The sequence below is a fragment of the Mastomys coucha genome, unplaced genomic scaffold (assembly GCF_008632895.1).
Source record: "Mastomys coucha isolate ucsf_1 unplaced genomic scaffold, UCSF_Mcou_1 pScaffold22, whole genome shotgun sequence".
Lineage (NCBI taxonomy): Eukaryota > Metazoa > Chordata > Mammalia > Rodentia > Muridae > Mastomys > Mastomys coucha.
Window position 1 is genome coordinate 28,134,667 of NW_022196905.1, and position 21,588 is coordinate 28,156,254.

Here is a 21,588-nt window from a genome sequence, read left to right on the forward strand (position 1 = left end):
CTGAGCACAGCCTTTTTGGAGGGAGAAGCGTACTGGAAGACAGTCTTGAGCTCCTCATTGCTTCACGGGGTCGAGTGTGCGACCCCTTGCCTCGCCTGCTCCGCCCCAGCTGGGCTCCCACGCCCTCCGGGACCGCCTGGCGGCCCCCCTCCCCGTCTGACCACGCCTCTTCGGATCCCCGCCCCTTGGCCGCCGGGGAAGGGGAGTGTTCGGGGCGTGGCGGGAGCAGCCCCCCCTACCCCCGCCCCGGCTGCTGTGCACCGGACAGCCCCAGTTCAGTGCACTGTGGCAGCGGGGGTGGCGGGAGCAGCTGGCGCCGTGCGGTCCGCTCCGGCGGGGGGGGTGGGACTCACCGGTGGGCGGCCGGCCACTGGGACAGAGGAGACCCTGGAAGAGCGGGCCGAGAGCCGGAGCCGGAGCCGCGCGTGGTGAGCTGGGCTCTAAGCGGCCGCCAGGTTGGTGTGAAGGACTCGGCTGGCGCTCGGAGGGGCCGGGCGGGCTCAGAAGCAGTCAGGGGGCGCGATGTGCTAGAAGTGGAGTGGTCCGTAAGTGCGGCGAGGCCGGGCAAGGCGCGGGCTTCCCGCTCTGGAAAGTTTGCCGCTGCTGCCGCCGTCCTGGGAGGGCTCTGCCGCAACCAGGGAGGGAAGGAGGAGGGAGGGACAGCGGCTGGGAGGAGGCGGCCGGCGCCAGGCAGCCCGGGAGAGCTAGGAGTCGGCGGGCGGGCGGGCGGGCGGGCGGGGCGGGCAGGGATCCCCGCTGCCCTCTGGAGTAACTCGGTGCTCTCCTTCTGTAGGCTCCGCCGAGGTGTCCTCCCACCGGCGCCGGAGCCGGCCGTGGGGGGGTTGCAGCATGCCCGCGCGCGCCGCTTGAGGACGCCGCGGCCCCCGCTCTGGAGCCATGGTAGTCCCGGCCTGCGTGCTAGTGTTCTGCGTGGCGGTCGTGGCTGGAGCTACTTCCGAGCCTCCCGGTCCAGAGCAGCGAGTTGGGCGGAGAGCGGCAGGTAAGGACTGACCCAAGGTGTTTTTCCGGGGGCCGGCCCTGGACCACAGGGGCTTTGGCAACGGCGAACAGTCCTTGGGTAAGGAAGGGGCGTTGGGGGGAGTAGCACCACAGAGGCCAGTGCACCCGGGTCTTGTCCCCCCCATCCCGCAGATCGCTGACACAGCTCGGACGCGGTAGTTTATGGGGGTGTCTGTGGGCTGGGAGCCACTACCCAAGTGCGAGGCGTCACGGGGACCCGTACGCCGTGGCGGTGGTCCCAGGCTGAGGCGCGTCGGGAAGGCGCTTGAGCTGACTTCGCATGATATCCTATTGTTGCTTCTCGGCTTTGAGAGGACGAAAAGTGCCTGTAACTGATTCTGCCGTCCTCCCCGAACAGTTCTTGCTCTGCTTCGGTTAAAGGAAGACAGGACTTTGCGAGGTGCATAGTAGTATCCCAGCCAAAGCTCAGCTGTCTGTGTTTCGTATGACAAGGTGACAGCTTCAGTGCCGCCGCTCCCCTCTTATCCAGTAAGGGTCCGTTCCCAGGGGCGCGCACGGACCGCCCTGCAGGCCGCACGCTGGGAGACGAGGGGCGGTTGTCCCCGATCTTGGCGCCGCTTCGGTAGCCCCGCTGGCCGCCAAAGTCCGATGGGACAGTGAGTGCCCTCCAACGGGGTCGGAGGCCAAGGATGAGAAGGGGAGGCCACGGTCCACTCTGCGCCCCTCGGCTGCCCCGGAGGTGCGACGCGCGCGGCCCCCGGCTGTGCCCGGTGGCAGCGTGGCAAAGCAGAGCAGCGGTCTGGCGGGAGGCCGCGAGAAGGGAGGCTTTCGCTCGGTAAGCTGTCGCCCCACCCGAGCTGAGGCCCGAACAGCCGCTCCTTTGTACCTCGGCGGCCACAGACCGCGCATTGATGGCGGCGCGGCCTCTCGGGGAGGTGCGAGTGCGGCGGGCGCAGCGGGAGGAGGCAGATGGCTGTGTGCCCCTCCCGGCGCCCCCGCGCCCCTCTCTCCAGCGGCTGCAGCCTCCTGGAACAATGTCATTTTCTTTCTTTTCTTTTTTCTTTCTTTCTTTTTTTTTTTTTTATGAATGAAAGTGGGCCGGGAACTTGAATGTGCGTGTCTTTCAGCGGCGTGACAGAGGCGGTCGGGAGGTCAGCGCGCGCTTTTAGCGCCTGCTAGGACTGCCTGGCTTCCCGGGCGCCGAATGGCCAGCTACGGGACCCCATTAGCATGTGCATTCAGATGAAGATATTACCCCTTGCGTCGGGTGTCAGAGAGCTCGGGTAGGGGCGGCGGGGCGGAGCACACACCCTCTCAGTGCTCCAGGCAGTGACGGTGGCCTCCTGGCACGACCCTACTGCGGGAACCGAAGCTGAGCCAGGCCGCCAGGGAACGGTGGGATGTGCGCCCACCCCTCGCTTCTGCGTTTGAGCTGGTGAGACAGGTAGGGAATTGATAGGCCAATAAACTTAATCCGGTTCCTTAACGAGATGGGCCGGGCTGTAAAAATACAAAGACCTGGTGAAGTTTACAGAGGTCTGGGCAGGCGCTTTCCCTACGAACATAAATTACCAAGCCGGAGCTGGCTGGGGTCAAGGGCTGTGTGGGGCGAGGTTAGATCCCAGCCTAACCTGGCCACCCTTGGTGGGGCAAGCCCCGCTGGTGTGCTTAGTGTGGGAGAGAGTAACCCGTAGGGGGGTCCAGAAGTTGACCCTGAGGCCGGCTTGCAGAAGCAGGGCCCTCCACCTCCCTTGCCCCCTCTTCCCTGCACCCCTTGCTTGCAAGGCTGGACTTTGAGCCTTGCTGGCCTTCCCGGTTGTTTCATTAACCTGAGCTGATCTTAGACCCTGAAGCTCTGGATCCTATGCTGAGCCTAGAATCTCCTTGTCCTCCAGGTCTCAGGTTTTACTTGGGACCTGGAACCCCCCTTGTAGTTGTGCCTAGAAGGAAAACGAGTTACCCAGGATGTGATGGTGGTGTGGGTAGATGATGTCTTGGGGTTGGGGCCTGCTTGGGTCCTCTCCTAGAACCTGAGTCTCCTCACCTGTCCTGATAGAGAGGATTGGTAATGGCAGGGTTGTTTGGGGGGGATTAAACCAGATAATCCCCAGTAAGCCCTCATTAGCCCGCCCAGCCTCTGGATTTTTCTTTTTTTCTATCTTCCTTTCTTGACTTTTATAATAAAGTGTGGAATGTCTCAAGGTGGGATGGTGGGGAGCGGGGAGGAGGGAGGCAGGCGAAGAGACCCTTGACTCAAGGCCCTTTTGGGGAAGACACCCTCCTTTCTTTTGGGTTATTTTACTCATACACCTGGCCATACCTCCCACACCAGCTGTGTTCACTATCAAAGCAGGTGTCACTCAGATCTGTGTCCTGGTTTTGCTCCAAAGTCCAAGTCCCTGGAGTTCTTTAGGCTGACCAACCTCAGACCAGGTCTGGATTTGATGCTGGTCAGGTCCTCCAGGCCAGGGATGCAGCCCTTCCCTCCAGGTGTTAAGCTGTGGTCTCACTCCACTGTTGACTCAGGGGGCTTCTGCACAGGCACCCTTTATTCCCACACCCTGTTTTACAGGCTCTAGACACTTTAAAAAAATATGTTATTATATGTAAGTACACCGTAGCTGTCTTTAGATGCACCAGAAGAGGGCGTCAGATCTCATTATGGATGGTTGTGAGCCACCATGTAGTTGCCACGATTTGACCTCTGGATGTTCGGAAGAGAAGCCAGTGCTGTTACCTGCTAAGCCATCTTGCTAGCCCAAGGCTTTAGACCCTTAGCCAGGTCTTTCTGGATCTTAGGTCTGCAAGTTGGGATTTGCACATTGTGCTGTAGTGGAGGAAAAGAGGCAATCTAGGAGACCCTATACCCAGCACAACTGGATTGGGATATAGTATCCCTTAGCTTGCAACAGTGAGAGTCTGTGGTACCCAGGTCTATGTTAGTACCATATAGCAATGGGGATAGGTGTTGTGGGATCCGTGTGGTAGGGACATTGCCCCCTTAAAGGGCACAACAGAAGTACCAGTGCTTGAGTGCTGCATTTGGCTCCTTTGTTGCTGGGGCCTAGGGAGTCACTGGTGCACACTGGGAGGCTGCTGGTGTCGGAGTTCCCCTTGTCACTACCGATTCAGGTCATAAGTTCCTCTAAGCCCTGTGGTGGTGGTTCTTGGTAGATATGTTGTTGCCCAAGGCCCCCAAAGTCCGGGTGTCTAGTTTTGCCTAGCTTCTTGTGGACAAGATGGATGGGCAGATCAAAGGTCAGCTCTTTGAGCTGACTGAATCATTTCCCCTTGCCACCCCATACCTCCAACCATCTGCTTCTCCAAGGGTCTGGCTTGGGAGCAGCCATGTTCTTTTCCAGTCCATCTTTGGACTAGGTTAAAGCAAATACTTGTGTGAATGGCTTGAGCGTTTGTCTTGCCCAGACCAAACTGGAACCAACTGGCTGTTGCCTTTGGGCCAAGGCCTGGACTGAGGCTATTCACCAGCTTGTTCTTGCTCTTCTGTGGAGGGAGAAGTCAAGCAACTTCTAGCACTGGGTGGTCTCCATAGGACATGGTAGCAGGACTGGAGAACTGGAAGTCAGGATAGTAGGCCGCTGACCGTGGGACCTACCTAGGACAGCTTAATGCTGTGGGACTCTGAAGGACATGAGCTTTGTGGATAGTTTGGGGATATATAGTTCGCTCGGTCAGAATCTTGGTGGACTTTGAGCCTGTGGACTGTCTCTGGGATGGACAGAATTGGGCCTAAGGACAGTGTGGCCAGAGTGGACAGCTGGGCCTCGAATCTAGGCCATGCGTCGGCGGAATGACAAGTGACATTATAGCCAGTCCAGCTGGATCTGAGGAAGGAGGTCCTTAGCAGGACCACCCACTCCTGTCCTGGGCCCCGAGCCCAACTGCCCTGTGATGGCCATTGTCAGGTTCTGGCTGGGAGGCCTGGGGGAGATAGCCCAGCTGGTGGTATGTCCCTGAGGGCGAAGTCTTTGGGCCCCCTCATGAGCTGGGCAAGCACCTGGGTAGGGGAGAGGTGTATTACTTATGTCTGCCTAATGGAGGAGCTCTGCTACTCCTTTCTTAGCCCTCAGGGTGGGTGGCTGGTTCCACTTGGCTCACAAGGCCACTCTTGACAGCCCCCCCCCCCCAACAACCTGGTCTTCATTTGTGACATGGGAATCCCATGTCCTCGGCCAACCTGTGAGCTCATATGGGTCTCAGAGCCCACAGACTAGAGACCTAAAAGACCCAAATGGTGTCCATATTTTATTAGCTGGCTGCTCTGTGACATGGGTATGGAAGTTGGAAGGCATGAACTGTCCAAGCATCCCCCAGCTGGTATATTTTGGCCTCTGGAGCTCCTATGAACAGCAGCCTTAATGGTATATGCCAGTGAGGGCTGCCCACCCATGTTCTTGTATGACCTTGTCTTGCCTCTTTTCTCTCCCCCCCCCCCATTTTGTTTTTGAGACAGTCTCAAACCGTAGCCAGGCTGGCCTTGAGCTTGTAGCAATCCTCCTGCTTCAGACTTCTGAGGGCATGAGCCACCATACCTAACTTTCTTTTTCCTGTGAAAGTATTCTGTTCCCTAGCTCTCCATCCAAAGTGGTTTAGAAGCCAAGATGAGGGCTGGGTGCAAAGAGGGTTCTGAAAGGGCTCCCTATTCTTTCTCTGAACTTTGAGCCAAAGGCCAGGGAAGGACAGCCTGTCTCCAACCTGCTTCTGTGCTTCCCTGTGGGCTAAGAGTTGATTTTACATTTCCAAATGGTGGAAGGATCAGAGGAAGAAGAATTGGTGACTTTTTCGTGGGGCTGGGGGTAAGTTTCAGGCATTCCGGGCAAGTGCTGCACCATAGAGCTGTCCGAAACCCTTCTTGGCACTTTAAGATGATTCAGGTATCAGGACGGCTGTGCCTCTTCCAAATCACCTTGGGAGGATAGCTTCCTCCTTTAGGGCAGAGCCAGAAGCCTTAGCCTTAGGGCAGAGATTGACAGAGCTGAGGCACTTATGCTCCTAGGCTCTTACTAAAACAGTTTTCCACCCCTGGTTTGAATGTTGTCTGATAGGACCCCAGGCTCCAGGAGCATATCTCTCACTTGCCTATTATACAGCTTTTGCTAGTGTGTTTGCAAAGCAAAGTGCTGGGTCTCCAGCATGCTGCTTTGGAGAACCTGTTTCATAGCTTACCATTTTACTCCACAGAGGTTCCAGGGCCTGAACCTAGCCAGCAGGAGCAGGTGGCCTTTGGCATTGGGGACACCGTGGAGCTGAGCTGCCATCCACCTGGAGGTGCCCCCACAGGACCCACTGTCTGGGCTAAGGATGGTGCAGGACTGGTGGCCTCTCACCGCATCCTGGTGGGGCCTCAGAGGCTGCAAGTGCTAAATGCCTCCCATGAGGACGCAGGGGTCTACAGCTGCCAGCACCGGCTCACGAGGCGTGTGCTGTGCCACTTCAGTGTGCGTGTGACAGGTAAGTACTTGGTAGGTGGGGCTGCAGTGTATGTTGAACAGCTGTATGGCCAGGGAGACCAGGACACTCCTGGGACGGGTGGCAGCAGCATTCCTGGCCTAAGAGTATTACTGGCTGTTGATAGAGAGGAGTGGCTACCCCTAAGTAGGTTCCTTTTGAATGAATGGCCTTGTGAAGGCAGGATCCCAAAGGTAGGGAGCATTGGGCCCTGAAAGTGGAGAGCAGTGGCCCTCAGGTATGGGAAGCAAAAGGTCTTTGGATAGGGGAATCACAGAACCCCCACTTGTAACTTGCAGATGCTCCATCCTCAGGAGATGATGAAGATGGGGAGGACGTGGCTGAAGACACAGGTGAGATTATAGCCTACGTACACTGAGCTGGTCAGGGCCGAGATGCTTCTGATGGTTAGAAGGGAACACTGCTCCAGGAACAGGGAGCAGGCAGGGCTGATCTGCAGTGACGTTGGTATTGAAGGGGCATCACAGGTGTGAGGATAGGCAGGGATGGAGCTCAGATTGTTGCTGAGGAACAATAGATCCAGGGATGAAGGGCACTAGTGGTTGTCGGCTCAGGCCTGCAGGAGGGGATGGTGGCCGTGCCGTGCTGAGGTATACATTGTGAAGAGGGCATCTCAGAGGGAATGTGTGTGTGTGTGTGTGTATGTGTGTGTGTGTGTGTGTGTGTGTGTGTGTGTGTCTGTAACTCGGAGACTAGGCTATGCAGACTGAGTACTTGGACCATTTGGAGACGTCTGGGGAAGAGGGGACAAAGTGATGAGAGGAATCAAATAAAATTTATGGGAAAACAGGAATGAGTCTCTGGTGTGTGGGGGAAGGAGAGTGGGTATAGAGGCTTATATGAGATTTTAGAGTGGAAGCTACACAGGAAGCTACACAAGCACTGAAGCCAACAGAGGCTTCTGTCCGGAGGAGGAGGAGGAGGAGTTGTTTGGCTTCTCGTTTCCCCTTTCCCTTAGGTTACCAGATTGCTCAGAGCAAAATTTCTTTTCTTTCTCTCTCTTTCTCTCTTTCTCCCTCCCTCCCTCCCTCCCTCTCTCTCTCTCTCTTTCCCTCCCTCCCTCCCTCCCTCCATCTCTCCATCCCTCCCTCCCTCCCTCTCTTTCTTTCTTTCTTTCTTTCTTTCTTTCTTTCTTTCTTTCTTTCTTTCTTTCTCTTTTTGTTTGTTTTTGTTTGTCAAGACAGGGTTTCTCTGTATAGCCCTGGCTGTCCTGGAACTCACTCTGTAGACCAGGCTAGCCTCAAACTCAGAAATCCTCCTGCCTCTGCCTCCCAGGTGCTGGGATTAAAGGTGTGTCACCACTGCCTGGCTCAGAGCAAAATTTCTAACCCAGTTGCTTGCTCCGCCCCCCCTCCCCCCACCCCACCCCGGCTCCTGCACCAGCCACATTACCAGTGGCCTGGCTCTGAGTTTGTGTCTGCTGCTGCCTTCCTGGTTTTCCCAGGCTGTATAGTGCTTATGCCTGACATGGGCCAGGGCTCTGAGGTGGCTAAAGGGTCACCTTCTGGACCTTGCCTGGTAGTGGGAAGCATTAGGTCATTGCAGTCTCTGAGTGTGCCAAGCCTACTGGCCACCCTAGGAGCCTGGGAGGGCAGCTCAGCATGGAGGGCTCCCTACCAGCGTATGCAGACTGTTCTCTTCCCCTGTGTGGTGGCTTCTCCACCCGCAGAGGCACATGGTCCTGTGGTAGAGCATAGTAAGGTCACTGCAGAAGGGGGCTATTCTGTCCTGGATCCCTGGGCTGCTTCAGGAGTCCTAGCAGGGTGGCATCCTCCACCCAGCCCAGAGGAATCAGCAGCACTCAGTGAGGGAAAGCAGGACCTGAAGGGAGTGGGCCAGCCTGTGGGCACTGCAGAGGCTAGCTCGGGTTTTGCAGACTAGTGGGATAACCTGGCCTAGCTGCCTCTCAGGATCTGCGTCCTACTAGGCTATACCTTCTGGGGACATCTATCCATGGGCCTGCACCAAAGGGCAAGGAGAAGATATATTAAGATCTGAGAGTAGGGCAACTGTAAATGCAGTGTTCAGGCTTAGGGAGCCCATTCAGGCAAAGCAGTGGACTCTCAGTACAGGAGAAGCAGGCTAGAGGCAGGCATGGGAAGTTCTGGAAGGCGCTGATTACAGCTGTTATGGGCACTTCTGCCATCAGGGGCTCCTTATTGGACTCGCCCGGAGCGTATGGATAAGAAACTACTGGCTGTGCCAGCTGCAAACACTGTTCGTTTCCGCTGCCCAGCTGCTGGCAACCCTACCCCCTCCATCTCCTGGCTGAAGAATGGCAAAGAATTCCGAGGGGAGCATCGCATTGGGGGCATCAAAGTAGGTCTGGGAAAGGGGCCTGCGAGGTGGTGGTGCTGGAGACAAGGTCTAGCCTGGATCTACTCACAAACTACCTACCTGCAGCTTCGGCACCAGCAGTGGAGCTTGGTCATGGAAAGTGTGGTGCCCTCTGATCGTGGCAACTATACCTGCGTGGTTGAGAACAAGTTTGGCAGCATCCGGCAGACGTACACCCTGGATGTGCTGGGTGAGGGCCAGACCAGGTTGCTAAGGCAGGGCATCCCTGGAACTCTTGGACCACTGCCCCTGACTTGACTGCCTCTTGCAGAGCGCTCCCCACACCGGCCCATCCTGCAGGCTGGTCTGCCGGCCAACCAGACAGCCATTCTGGGCAGCGACGTGGAGTTCCACTGCAAGGTGTACAGCGATGCACAGCCGCACATCCAGTGGCTGAAGCATGTGGAAGTGAATGGCAGCAAGGTGGGCCCTGACGGCACACCCTACGTCACTGTACTCAAGGTAGGCTCTAGCACCAGCTAGTGGCTGGCAGGGTGGTGGTTCAGCTGGGGCTGCCCTGACCTTGGCCCATACGTCTCTCTTGGCTGAGGGCTATGTTAGGATTTACCGAGGTGTTGGAGCTTCTGAAAAGGGAGAGCTTAGTCCCAGTGCATGTCACCTGCTCTGAGCTCTAGGTAGGCTCTGTGTTACTTGTGCCCTGCCATGGGACTTCTCTGTTCCAAGAGTTGAGCCTGCAGAAGTATTCTCTTGAGTGACAGTTACGGTAGCTCAGGGCAGGAGGATGACTGCTGAGCTAGTACCCTCTGGACCCTGGGGGACTGGCTAGACATTCTCCAGCTGGCCTGGATTGGCCGGTGTCATCTGCTTGCATTTAGCACTGGCTCTGTCCTGCCCTCCCTCTGCCTGTAGCATGTTCCATACCCGAGTCAGAACTTTGCGACACTGGAAGCCCAAAGAGAACAGCTGTTAAGAGACAAGGAGGTCTGGCTGGGGAGGTGGATAAGGATGGTTTGGAACAGGAATCCTGGCTGTTGAGAGAGAGGCCACTGGGGTCCTGTCTAATGTGCCTCACACCACGGGTGTGGATGTTCACGAGAATAAGCTAGTCGCCCTAAAATGATCCCTGGGGTGAGGATTTAGAGGCTGTGGGCTACAGGTTTTCTATCTCTCCCTTCCCCCTCCCTCTCTCCTCCTCCGCTCTCTGTATGTGCGTGTATGTAAACATGTATGTGTACCTGTGGTGAAAGACATGGAGAGAAGGCCCTTTCTGAAACCACACCCACCTCTGCCATGATGTGCCCCCTCCCCAGGCAGCTTTCCAGGTGTTGCTGCCCAGCCCCCAGCCCATCTTTGGGGATCTCCCTTGCCCTGCCTCATCCTCATGTCCTTCTGGAGCTGGCTCGGGGTGTGCCTGAGCCCAGTCTCTTGTCCCCGCAGTCCTGGATCAGTGAGAATGTGGAGGCAGACGCACGCCTCCGCCTGGCCAATGTGTCGGAGCGGGACGGGGGCGAGTACCTCTGTCGAGCCACCAATTTCATAGGCGTGGCTGAGAAGGCCTTTTGGCTGCGTGTTCACGGGCCCCAAGCAGGTAACAACTCTGTCCCATGTGTCCTGCCTGGCACGCTGAGCTCCAGCTTCAATGCCCCAGCCATGCACCTGCCTGCATGCCCTGCACGACCCACCCTGCTTGACCCTGCCTGTGGCTCGAACTCTACTTGTGATGCCTCAACAACACTGGTAGCCCCCAGTTACCACTGACTGACCATCTGCTTCAGAGCTCCCTCCCCCACGGCCTGTGCTGTCCTTTTGCATACTCAGAAGATCTTTAGAGCCTGTAAAGGACCCACGCCCTGCGCTGTGTATGAGCATTGACCTTCTATCCATCTCTGGCTGGCTGATGCCTTCTGGCTTCCCATCATGCATCTGTCTGACTATCTTTTGTCTGCATCTCTCCTATTTTTGCACTAACTCTGCATGCTGCCTTTGCGTGGCACCGTGCTGCCCACCTGCCTGTTGCTCACCTTGGGACAGAGGACTCGCCACTGGTGGAGGGACTGGCTTCAGGCTCAGTGCCTTGGTGCAGGAGGCAGAGGGCCCTGGGCCTCCGTGGCTGTGGCAGGGCCATGGTGGTGGCCAAGGATGTGGTGGTGGCGGCGGCGGCGTTTTCCTTGCAGCCTGGCTGGATCATCTCCATGTGGACTGTTGTGGTACCGAAAGGGAGGTGTTGGCACTCGCCTATCGCGCTCTGTTCTCTCTTTGTAGACCGCAGGCGCTAACACCACCGACAAGGAGCTAGAGGTTCTGTCCTTGCACAATGTCACCTTTGAGGACGCGGGGGAGTACACCTGCCTGGCGGGCAATTCTATCGGGTTTTCTCATCACTCTGCGTGGCTGGTGGTGCTGCCAGGTACTGGCTTCTGCTGCTGCTCACGCTGCACCTGTCCTCTTAGGGTGCTGTCTCAGGACATGCCAAAGCTGCCAGGGACTTCAGGGGGCCCCTTACAGCATATTGCTGCTCATCTTGTGAAACTCACCCAGGCCTTGTACTTGGTATGGGAACATGAACCTGCCCTGCCTGTCCTGGTCCTGCAAGGGCCTCTTCTCTAGCAGGGGCCCCCACAGTCCTGATCTGAAGCTCTGGCATTTCCTGGGTGCCTGGGTAGCGGTGAGGGTGCTTCTGGCTTTGCTGGGCTTCTCTCCTGGGTTTCTCTCCTGGGTGTTTTCCCTGCTGACTCTCAGATGTTTTTTGATTATACTACAAGGTGACTAGGGGCCTTTGGCCCCTCCTCTTTGAATATCCCAGGTCCCTTCCCTCCTCAACTGGGGCCTGTGGTTCTGGACGGAGGAAGGTTTGAAAAGGCTGGATGAGACCTCCAAATTTGTGTCTTTGCAGCTGAAGAGGAGCTGATGGAAGCTGATGAGGCTGGCAGCGTGTACGCGGGTGTCCTCAGCTACGGGGTGGGCTTCTTCCTCTTCATCCTGGCGGTGGCAGCTGTGACACTCTGCCGCCTGCGCAGTCCCCCAAAGAAGGGCCTGGGCTCGCCCACCGTGCAGAAAGTCTCTCGCTTCCCGCTTAAGCGACAGGTAACAGAAAGTAGATACCAGGTTTTGAGCTCCTTGTCCTGCCTCAAGTCTCCCTAAAGTCCTAGCAGGGGCTGGGGCCCGCCCGGAACAAACTTCCCTGTGGTTGTGTAGGCTGATACCTCCTTATCTCTGATTCCCATTTGGAACTCAAGTTACTCTGAGGTGCAAAACATCTTTAGTAGTCTTCAGTCACCGCTGTGTAGAAGTCCGAGCAGCCAGCCCTTTTCTTGGCCCCGTACCTTGCCTCGTAGACTTGACCTAGCCATCCTGGAGGCTCTACCACCCCCACCCCTTTTCCAATGCCCAGCCCACGTTGTGTGGTACCAACCTATCCTGATGACCCAAGCAGGTGTCCTTGGAATCTAACTCCTCTATGAACTCCAATGCACCCCTTCTCCGGATTACCCGGCAGTCCACAGAAGGTCCTGCTCTGGCCAATGTTTCTGAACTCGAGCTGCCTGCTGACCCCAAGTGGGAGCTATCCAGGACCCGGTCAGTGGTGGTGAGGGACAATATGTACTTGGTGGGGTTTAGTATATACCTGGTGGGGGTTCTATGGCTGGGGGCTAGGTGAAGGTATTCCTGAGGTACTCCAGGGTGAGGTTTGAGGGGTCGTTCTTTGTCTTCATGAGCAAATGCTCTTAGGCTTCTGAGATACAGGGGTACATGACTCATGAGGGTTTGGGGTACTGGGCACACACTCATTGCCTCTGTTTCCATGGCCAGGCTGACGCTTGGTAAGCCTCTTGGAGAAGGCTGCTTTGGACAGGTTGTCATGGCAGAAGCTATTGGCATTGACAAGGACCGCACTGCCAAGCCTGTCACTGTGGCTGTGAAGATGCTGAAAGGTGAGGAGGGAGGGAAGTAGAGGGGGCATTTGAGGGCTATGGGGCCATAAGCTGACACCCCTGTTCCCGGTACAGATGATGCCACTGACAAAGACCTGTCGGACCTGGTATCTGAGATGGAGATGATGAAAATGATTGGCAAGCACAAGAACATCATTAACCTGCTGGGGGCCTGCACACAGGGTGGTAGGTCAGGTGGTAGGTGGGCACATTGGTGGATGGGGCTCCCGAGTCTCACAGCATCTCTTACGGTGCCTGTGCTTCCAGGGCCCTTGTATGTGCTGGTGGAGTACGCAGCCAAGGGCAATCTACGGGAGTTTCTCCGGGCGCGGCGGCCTCCAGGCATGGACTACTCCTTTGATGCCTGCAGGCTTCCAGAAGAACAGCTTACCTGCAAGGATCTAGTGTCCTGTGCCTACCAGGTGGCACGGGGCATGGAATACTTGGCTTCCCAGAAGGTGGGCAGAGACAGGGCCCAGGCTGGGTAGCGCCTCTCTGAGTGGAAGAATGAGTGCTAGCTTGCCCGAGCTGGGGAGTGCTCAGCTTAGCCCAGGTTCCTTTTGTCTCCTCAGTGTATTCACAGAGACTTGGCTGCCAGAAATGTCCTGGTGACAGAGGACAATGTGATGAAGATTGCAGACTTTGGCCTGGCCCGAGATGTCCACAACCTGGACTACTACAAGAAGACCACAAATGTGAGCCCTGGTCCTGCATGGTTGGGGGTATAGGGCCCTACCAGGAGGCCTTACCCAAGAGCCAACACCTCTCCCTCTGCCCAGGGCCGGCTACCTGTGAAGTGGATGGCACCAGAGGCCCTTTTTGACCGAGTCTACACCCACCAGAGTGATGTGTATGTGTCCCCACGAAGGATGGGGGTAGGGAGATCTGAAGACAGACGAGACGCGAGTTGCACTTTTGCAGCCTTCGGGCTCTTGGTCCCCTCACTGGGCCACCAGCACAGCCCTGGCTTCTCTTTATCCTGGTGCCCCACTATGCCCATTGGTGGTGTGTTTTGGTGCAGGGCTGCTGCAGTAGTGGGCCAGGGGTAACAGGCCTTCTGTCCTCATTCCCCTGCAGCTGGTCCTTTGGTGTCCTCCTCTGGGAGATCTTTACGCTGGGCGGCTCACCATATCCTGGCATCCCAGTGGAAGAGCTTTTCAAGCTGTTGAAAGAGGGCCACCGCATGGACAAGCCAGCCAACTGCACACATGATCTGTGAGCCTCGCCCATTCCTCTATCCATTCCTTGGGGTGGCAAGAATCCTACCAGGGCCCTTGTGATGTGTAGGGGACTGGTGGCCTGGGGTGAGGTGGAGATGGGCAGCAGGCCAGGGACCCATAGCTGTACTTGCAACAGGTACATGATCATGCGGGAATGTTGGCATGCAGTGCCTTCACAGAGGCCCACCTTCAAGCAGTTGGTAGAGGATTTAGACCGCATCCTCACTGTGACATCAACTGACGTAAGTGTCCCTCAGTCCTGCCCCCTCTGTGGCTGCTTTGCTTACCATGGGTGTTGCTCCTTGGAACTCCAGTGGAAGGGCTGGCCTATAGGAGGGCATAGCCTGAACTCAGATGGTGGGGGATAAAAGGGGGTACACGTTTGCTAAGGGCAGTCCTGACAATCAATCGTGTTCACCAAACAGGAGTACTTGGACCTCTCTGTGCCATTTGAGCAGTACTCACCAAGTGGCCAGGACACTCCTAGCTCCAGCTCCTCCGGGGATGACTCTGTGTTCACCCATGACCTGCTACCCCCAGGCCCACCCACACCACGGGGGACCTCGGACGTGAAGGGCCAACAGTCCCACAGACCAAGCCCCAGCCAATGTTTACGCGGACCCTAGCCCGCCCTGCTACTGCTGGTGTGCAGTGGACCTTAGCCAGCCCAGGCCAGTGGGCCAACAATAGACAGGACTTCTTGCGTGTTTATCCTTGGCTCCTGGGTGCAGAGGCCCCTTGGGGACATGCACTGCTGTATAGTGATCTCCTGACTGGCCAAGGCCAGGAGCACCAAACAAGAATGTAAGAGGTCCACCCTGTGCAACCCTGGGGTTCTGGCTCCCTCTTTTTCCACTGCTACCTTACAGGGACCATTGTGGAGAGGGCTAGACTCCATGCGCAGAGTGGACCTTAGCCTTTTCAGTGCCCAAAGCTGAGCCTGCAGAGAGGTTCTGCTCTACGTGGCAAGCCTCTCTCCTACATGGCACCTTGTACCTGGGGGTTGTCATAGCTCGACACCTCCAGCTGCCTGCTTCCCATCCTGCCCCTCAGAGACAAATTACGGGTACCTGAAGGGGGTGGGATATATAACGTCTATCAAAAAGGTTTATTCCAGAGGAAAATGTACATTTATATAAATAGATGTTGTGTATGATATATATATATATACATACATATATATAAGAATATCTATATGGAAAAAGGCAAAGCTAAGGCCCAAGGGAGCAAGATACTCCATGGGGCTCACTAGTAAACTGGCAAGAGCAGGCTGAGAAGCAAGGGACTCTTCTGGCACCGCAGTTTTGTTTGTACCTGGACCTGTATATTTGTAAAGCTATTTATCAACCCTCAGAGCTCCAGTCCCCGACCCCAGGTTCATAGCATCTAGTCCCAGGGTATTGCAGCCATTTTAAGTTGTAACTTATTAACAGCTGAAGAGGTTTATGCTGGATTTAGGGAGTTGCTGAGAAGGTGTGTTTGGCCTCCACCAAGGCTGGATGTGGCCCCTTGGCGCTTCAGTGGCTCTCCTAGTTAGAGCTGGCTCCAGGGAGCATTTTCTGTTGCCTTTGGCCCTCTTTTGTGGGGGGTTAGATTTATATAGGAACTTTCTTTAGGAGATGTTTAAAAATTTCAAGGTGATCTGGTATTTTTTTCATACAGATTATTCTAATTGCTATGTATTCCAGGCAGGAGCCTGTGCCCAGGGAAGGGCTGGCCCTGCAAGAAGGTTCAGATGTTAATAGATATCTGTTACAAGTTTATCTATCTATAATTTATTGAGTTCTTACAAGTTGTTTTGCAGTAGGCTTAACACTTCCTATGCAGTGCTTCTAGACTTTTATAGCCTAGACTGCTACCTTTCAAAGCTTGGGAGACAGTGATGAATGCAATTTTGTTACTTTTTGTACTGTTACTGGGCCCTAGGCTTGGGTGGCTGTCCCTTGCCTGTCAGCCAGCAGGGTCAGGACAGTGACTCAGGGTGACTTTCTTGGGGCCTAGCACGTGGTTTGTCAGCCTACACTGGCAAATGTGGTTTTGTTAACACAGCCAACTTACTTTCCGAAAAATAAAGAGATAACTGGTTCTGATTTCCATGAGTTCTAAGACTGGTGCAGCTGTGTCTTTGTTGCCTGTGGGGACAGGGGAATGCCCAGGGCTGTGTCTCAGGGGAGGAGGGAGACTAGCACCTGAGGACTGAGCAGTTCCTTGCTCTGGCTGGTCCCTAGAAGGTACTGGTCCCTTCTCAGGGTAAGGACAGCTGGGCTGCGGGGTGCCTTCCTGTGGCCCAAAGTGGCAGGCTGGTCAGGGTTACCAGAGTCTAGAGGTGCCAAGGATAGGATGCAGGCAAGTTGTGTCCTTAGGAGGGGATCATGGATATGTATGTGGAGGAAATGTTCTGGGTCTCTTCAGTCCCCTGGCTGTCCTGACAGGGGAGGAATCTCATAAGGACCTTGGATGCTTAATTATATTTGAAAGTCCTCTGGGGAAAAGGCAGGTAGCCAACCCCCTGGTTTAAGCAATCTACACTGGGCCAGGCATAGTGCAGGCGATCTCTGAGTTTAAGGCAAAGCTGGTCTACATAATGAGCCTCTGGACAATGCAGAGAGAACTTAGCATTTTGACTGTTAACACTTTCTAACCTTGGAAGAAGACCTGGGACCAAATGAATGTCCACCCTGGTTCCACCCCTTGCTAGGACCAGGCCCACCTTCTAAGTGAGAGGATTTTTTAAAAAGTCAAGATGACTGGAGTCTTGGTTCTAGACTGAAATAGGAGCTTGAGGATCTTCAGGGAGGTACTGGGTTATAAGGGAAACGATAGGCTGTGGCTCTCTGTTGGTTACCCATAGCAACTTCTTAAGGGGCACCAGACAGTTTCGGGGACTCAGAGCCACACAGATACATGATAGTGACTAGGCAGAAGGCAGTTAAAGGATCTGACTAAAGCCTGCAGAACAGCATATGTGCACATACCAGCATGTGTGTGTATGTGTAGAGGCATGGCACCAGGAGGATGCATTCTTATTCCTGAAACAAGCTTGCCCACCCATGAGAGCTGTGTGTCATCCTGTAGCGCCCTCTAGTGCCATGCTGAGCATAGCTTTGTATGGTAATTGGGAGGCCCTTTTCAAGTCCAGGGCTCTTGTAGATCTAGGGAAAGCTAGCACCAAGGGACTGGTCCACAGGGATAGGAGTGGTCCTGAGAGAGGTAGGGGCCATAGGTCAGGAAACCAAGGTTTCCTGGGTGGCCACTGCCCAGTGAGAATACAGTATGTGTGGCTCTGTCATCAAACACTTGATTTGTACTCCAATCTCCCATGACCCACCTGGGTGAGGTTCCTTCTGCTATGTCTAGTTTCCTCTGGAGGAATCTATTCCACTGCCTTGCCTTTTGAACATGGGTAGTAATGATGGTGGGTGGTTTCCAGGCCTGCTTTAGGCTGGCTTCCAGGACACTCATGCTTACTGCCAGTGGCCTGTGGCTGACTATTATCTAGGGTAGGAGTAGGTTGTAGTGTTCAGAGGATCAGCAGCAAGAATTATCTTCTGAGTTGGAGATGACTCAGTGATTTGTTTAGAGTACTTGCTGCTCTTGAAAAGGACCTGGTCTTAATTCCAACACCCACATGATGGTCACAAGTATCCATAACTCCAGTTTTAGGGGATATATACAACCTTCTAAACTGTGGGCACTGGACGTACACATACATACTTGCAGGCAAAACATAAAATTAAAAAAATTACCTTCCCACGAAGGGAAGAAACCAGTTGTGTGTCAGATGTCCTATTTTTCCAGTGAGACTCGGGCACAATCACACCCCTACTCCCTGGGACACAAGACTGCCCCCGAATCACTTGGGGACAGGACTTGAATTTACCATGTAGGTTACCTCATCTGAGCGTGTGCTTTGTCAATACAGCCAGTGGGTGTTCTGTGCCCTTTCAATGGCTATCCTTCCTTACCAACAAACAGTTCCTACCCTTGCTCTGAGACTTGTACTTCTTGAGCCGGGGGACTAATGTGACCTCACCCAAGCATTCTAGAAGACACCAAGAATGGCTATGGGAGGCCACACACTACATTCTGGTGTCCTGGGCAGCAATCACTGATGAGCTCAGAAGATAAATACTATAACTTTATCCTAACACCCCAACCCTCCTCCTAGCTAAAGTCCCAAAGCAAGCACCAAGGTGGGGCTTGGGGAAGTGCCTCCACCAGGCCCACTGTCCCCCACACATCCCCGTGGCTGGATCCTGTCCCTGGACTGAGCAGTAGACTTCGTGTGGGCACAGACCACATATCCCTGGGATTCCTCAGCCAAGGTCCTAACTCCTGCCCACCCTGTGCAGCTCATGAGAAGAAAACGTTGGGCCATAAGGTGATAGTCTGTAGTTGTCTGAGCGTTGGCAGGAGAACCTGGTTAGGTGTGGGAACTCCCAACCTGGACACACCATTATACAGCAGACAAGTCATCAGTGGCACTTTATTCAGTCAATTCCTTACATCAAGGTGTTTAGAAAACATCATGCAGCCTGCTAGCCCCACAGGGCCCTGGGTTGGCCTAGAGTCTAAAGTCCTTCCTTGTCAGCTTCTACAAAACAGGGCTGTAGCACAAGATGAGTATACATGGTCTTCCTCAGATAGCTCCCACAAGTCATGAGCCTGGAACCAAGGCCTGAGCCGCCAAATGTGAGCTGGCACTCACCTAGGGGCTGAGGGGAGGGTCAAGACCCACTAAAATCTGAATACACCTAGTAGCCACAACACAATCATTAGAGCTCAAGGTGGTCTGAGTTTCCACTCAATTCCTTGAAAAGATTGCTCAGGGTTCACAAGTATCACTTTGCGCTGTTATATGAACATGGAAGATGTCTATGCATGATTTAGCTGGAGGCTCTGGGACCCCTGGAAGACAAGAGAGTACAGAACTTGCTCCCCTACCATGGTCCTAGGAGGCACAGCCCAAGACCATGAGAATGGCTTTTAAGAACTGCGTGGCACTCTTCACATTTAAGATGTTAATAGTCCAAAAGGAGCCTGGAATTTAGGTGCCAGCTTCCCAGATCCTGTGTGGGAAGGTGGTTCGGAGTGGAGAGGGGAAACACCAGACTCCTGGGTTGAAACCTTAATTTAAGAGGTGCAGACATCTCGGCGCCTGAACATGTGCCCTGGGCAAATGCTGAGGTGCAGGCAGTTAGGACGGCTGAAACACAGCTTTCAGATGCTCAGTCCTGGATCTCCCCCCACCCTTTTTTTTAGAGGGTGGTGGTGGTGGTAGTGGTTCAAGACAGGGTTTCTCTGTGTGGCTCTGGCTGTCCACCTGCCTTTACCTTCCAAGTGCTGGGATTAAAGGTGTACACTGCCATTACTGCCTGGTGGATCTGGTATTTCTAACCCTGACCCAGCTGTACTACATAAGGTCAGTGAAGCAAACAGACGTGGGGACAACTCCAAAAACCAAGCATCTACTGGTATACCTCCTAGCACGTGTGTTTGCTAAAGGTCCTGCAGTGGAGTGATGGTGTGACTTGTGAGGACTGAGTCCAGAGTGGAGATTAGAGGGACAGCAGGGAATTCCTGAGGCAGCAGCAGCCAGCACAGGCCACTGACAGTGCTCAGTAATACAATAAAGGATGAAGAAGATGGCAGACACAGGACAGGCTCCAGAGTGCTGGTCACAGGAGATACCCTCTGCTGTGGGAACATACTTGGCAACCATAATCTTGTCCTCATAGGGACACCAGGATTCAGATGTGACCATGGAGCCATTAGGCTCCTTCCTCTGTTACTCTGCACAGGTTTACACACAAGAATCATCTTATCCCTGCTTAGCAGAATATGCTCCCTTTAACAGTTAAGAAAGAAAGTCTCATTCTGCTTGCTGCTTCTCTATACATGTTCCAAATGCTATCTGGGGTCAAGGAATTTTTTTTTCCTAGACAGGGAGTGCTAAGTAGCCCAAGCTGAACTTATCATCTTCCTCCCTCTGAGCTCCAAGGCTGGGGTGAGGCCACAGGACACCCAGCCCTGGCCTGTCCAAGGAGCCATTTCCAAATGAGAAAGGCTGCTGGCCACTCAGCAAAGTGCTCTAGACTGTCCACTCAGAGGGGTGCTGCCAGTGAGTCGGTGGGCAGGGATCCCCATCCTGAGAGCTCCGCAGCATCACAGGACAACTTCCTCACTCCTAGGTGGCTGGAGCACAGCCACGAGCATTTGTGCTAAAGAAGCTGGAGCCTTGAGCCTATAAACACACATTGATTCCCATGTGACAAGCCACACAAAGCTTCAGGTATATTCAAGTTGCAGATGTCAGTTCTATTCCCCAGGTCTGCTCAGCAATGTGGATGCCCAACAGAAAAGATTTCATTTTCAAAGGCTTCTTCAATGTGTGTCACCCACTATATTAGGAATTACTCATGAATTAGGTGGACGGTCATGTATGAAAATTCAGTACCAGTCAGTTAAAGAATTATTAAGTGGACATCAGTGGTGAACTGAGCTCTAGTCAACATGCCTCGGAATTCACACAGGACACAGACACTGCTGTCAGGGACCTGTGGTAAAGACAATTGTGGAGGCATGAGCAAACAGATCTATGAACACTGGCATTTAGGAATCTCAGTCCCTCAGGCTGACAGCAGTGTCTTCAGAGCAGAGCGGCCTGCACTTGTGTCTAACTCCTATCCCAAGGCCTATGAGGACACACAGGAACATCCTCTTGGCTCCACACAGGTGTTGGGGTCCAGTTGGTTCTCACTCTGCTCTCACAGGACGGAAATCCAGTAAGGACACATACAGAAATATGCCTTCCTACCAAGCCTGGCCAGAGCCATCACTGAAGCTAGAGGTCAGCGTGGGGCTATGACCCTATTGGCAGCTGTACCTTAACCCACAGGTTAGGGCTGTTTAGTACCATACCATGGCACAAGTCCAGACACAGCCACCCTTTCTGGCTCCAGCTGGACTGAATCTTCGTGGAATGATGAAAATTAAAATTGGCTTCATTGTGGAAGTTTCTGATTTATTCCAGACAAAATACTAGATTTGCCACTAAGAATCACCTCAAAGCAATCACTCTTGTTTGTCATGCCACCGTGGTTGGCGTAGCACGATGAAGGCAGACCTTGTGGGCTGGAAGCCGGTGGCTCTAATTCTTCACTTCTGCAGCCTCTTTCTCAGCCTTCTCCTTGGCCTTTTCTTTCTCTTCCACCTTTTCTTCCTTCTCTAGTGTGGCGACAATTTCGGCTACCTGGCTGGTAGAGATCTGAATATCTTCTTTGTTTACCAAGTCGATTACCTACACACACAGAGGAGAGAGACTGAGGTGCTCCACCATGCATTCATCTGCTGACCCTAGACTCTGGGAGACAGCACCTGACTCCTCCTGAGCCATCCTCTAAGCTGGGTACCTGCCATTTTACTGCATGCTACAGGTAGCTGGGTTCCTCCTGCTGCTCTGGCACTCAAGTCTCAGACCTCCAAGGGCCACAGACTTCACAATGAGGGTGTGGCTTCAGTTTCCTATCCCAGCCAGCATGGCCCTGCCACACTACTAGGAACCTAGGGCCTGCCCTGAACATGGCTTCCCTGGTACAGCAAGGGTGGGCATTGGGGTACATCTGCTCTTGCCATGTAGATTGAGAGGAGAACATGAAAAATGTTCA

General features: G+C 54.3%; 2 protein-coding genes across 7 annotated transcripts in view; one reads left to right on the plus strand and one right to left on the minus strand.

Annotated features, from left to right (window-relative positions):
- The first annotated feature begins 209 nt into the window (after window positions 1-209).
- Window positions 210-16,027, plus strand: Fgfr3 (fibroblast growth factor receptor 3). 6 transcript variants are annotated; one of them, XM_031341008.1, is made up of 18 exons: window positions 210-455; window positions 794-1,000; window positions 6,184-6,453; window positions 6,750-6,803; window positions 8,621-8,790; window positions 8,875-8,998; window positions 9,080-9,270; window positions 11,032-11,176; window positions 11,663-11,853; window positions 12,200-12,345; window positions 12,580-12,701; window positions 12,777-12,887; window positions 12,969-13,159; window positions 13,274-13,396; window positions 13,481-13,551; window positions 13,779-13,916; window positions 14,058-14,163; window positions 14,347-16,027. In XM_031341008.1, exons 2-18 carry the CDS (start codon window positions 898-900, stop codon window positions 14,545-14,547), a joined length of 2,457 nt encoding a protein of 818 aa, XP_031196868.1. In that variant the 5' UTR covers window positions 210-455; window positions 794-897; the 3' UTR covers window positions 14,548-16,027. The 6 variants fall into 6 exon arrangements, with proteins under 6 accessions (XP_031196868.1, XP_031196869.1, XP_031196867.1 ...); XM_031341009.1 differs by having other exon boundaries at window positions 12,203-12,345; XM_031341007.1 differs by having other exon boundaries at window positions 262-455; window positions 11,663-11,859; window positions 12,203-12,345.
- Window positions 16,028-18,389: 2,362 nt separating this feature from the next.
- Letm1 (leucine zipper and EF-hand containing transmembrane protein 1) overlaps window positions 18,390-21,588 on the minus strand; it is a 40,791-nt gene continuing 37,592 nt past the window's right edge. The window contains exon 14 of the mRNA XM_031341010.1: window positions 18,390-21,221. Within this exon, the coding sequence (XP_031196870.1) occupies window positions 21,072-21,221 (150 nt within the window). The 3' untranslated portion in view covers window positions 18,390-21,071. The remainder of the gene's footprint in view (window positions 21,222-21,588) is intronic.

What these genes read in the sequence shown, in the direction of transcription:
- Fgfr3 (XM_031341004.1), top strand. Translation starts at nt 898, where the DNA reads ATGGTAGTCCCGGCCTGCGTGCTAGTGTTCTGCGTGGCGGTCGTGGCT. An exon ending in TGTTCACGGGCCCCAAGCAG is followed by an intron (nt 10,358 to 11,662) that starts GTAACAACTCTG and finishes GTGTCTTTGCAG; the next exon opens with CTGAAGAGGAGCTGATGGAA. An exon ending in AATACTTGGCTTCCCAGAAG is followed by an intron (nt 13,160 to 13,273) that starts GTGGGCAGAGAC and finishes TTGTCTCCTCAG; the next exon opens with TGTATTCACAGAGACTTGGC.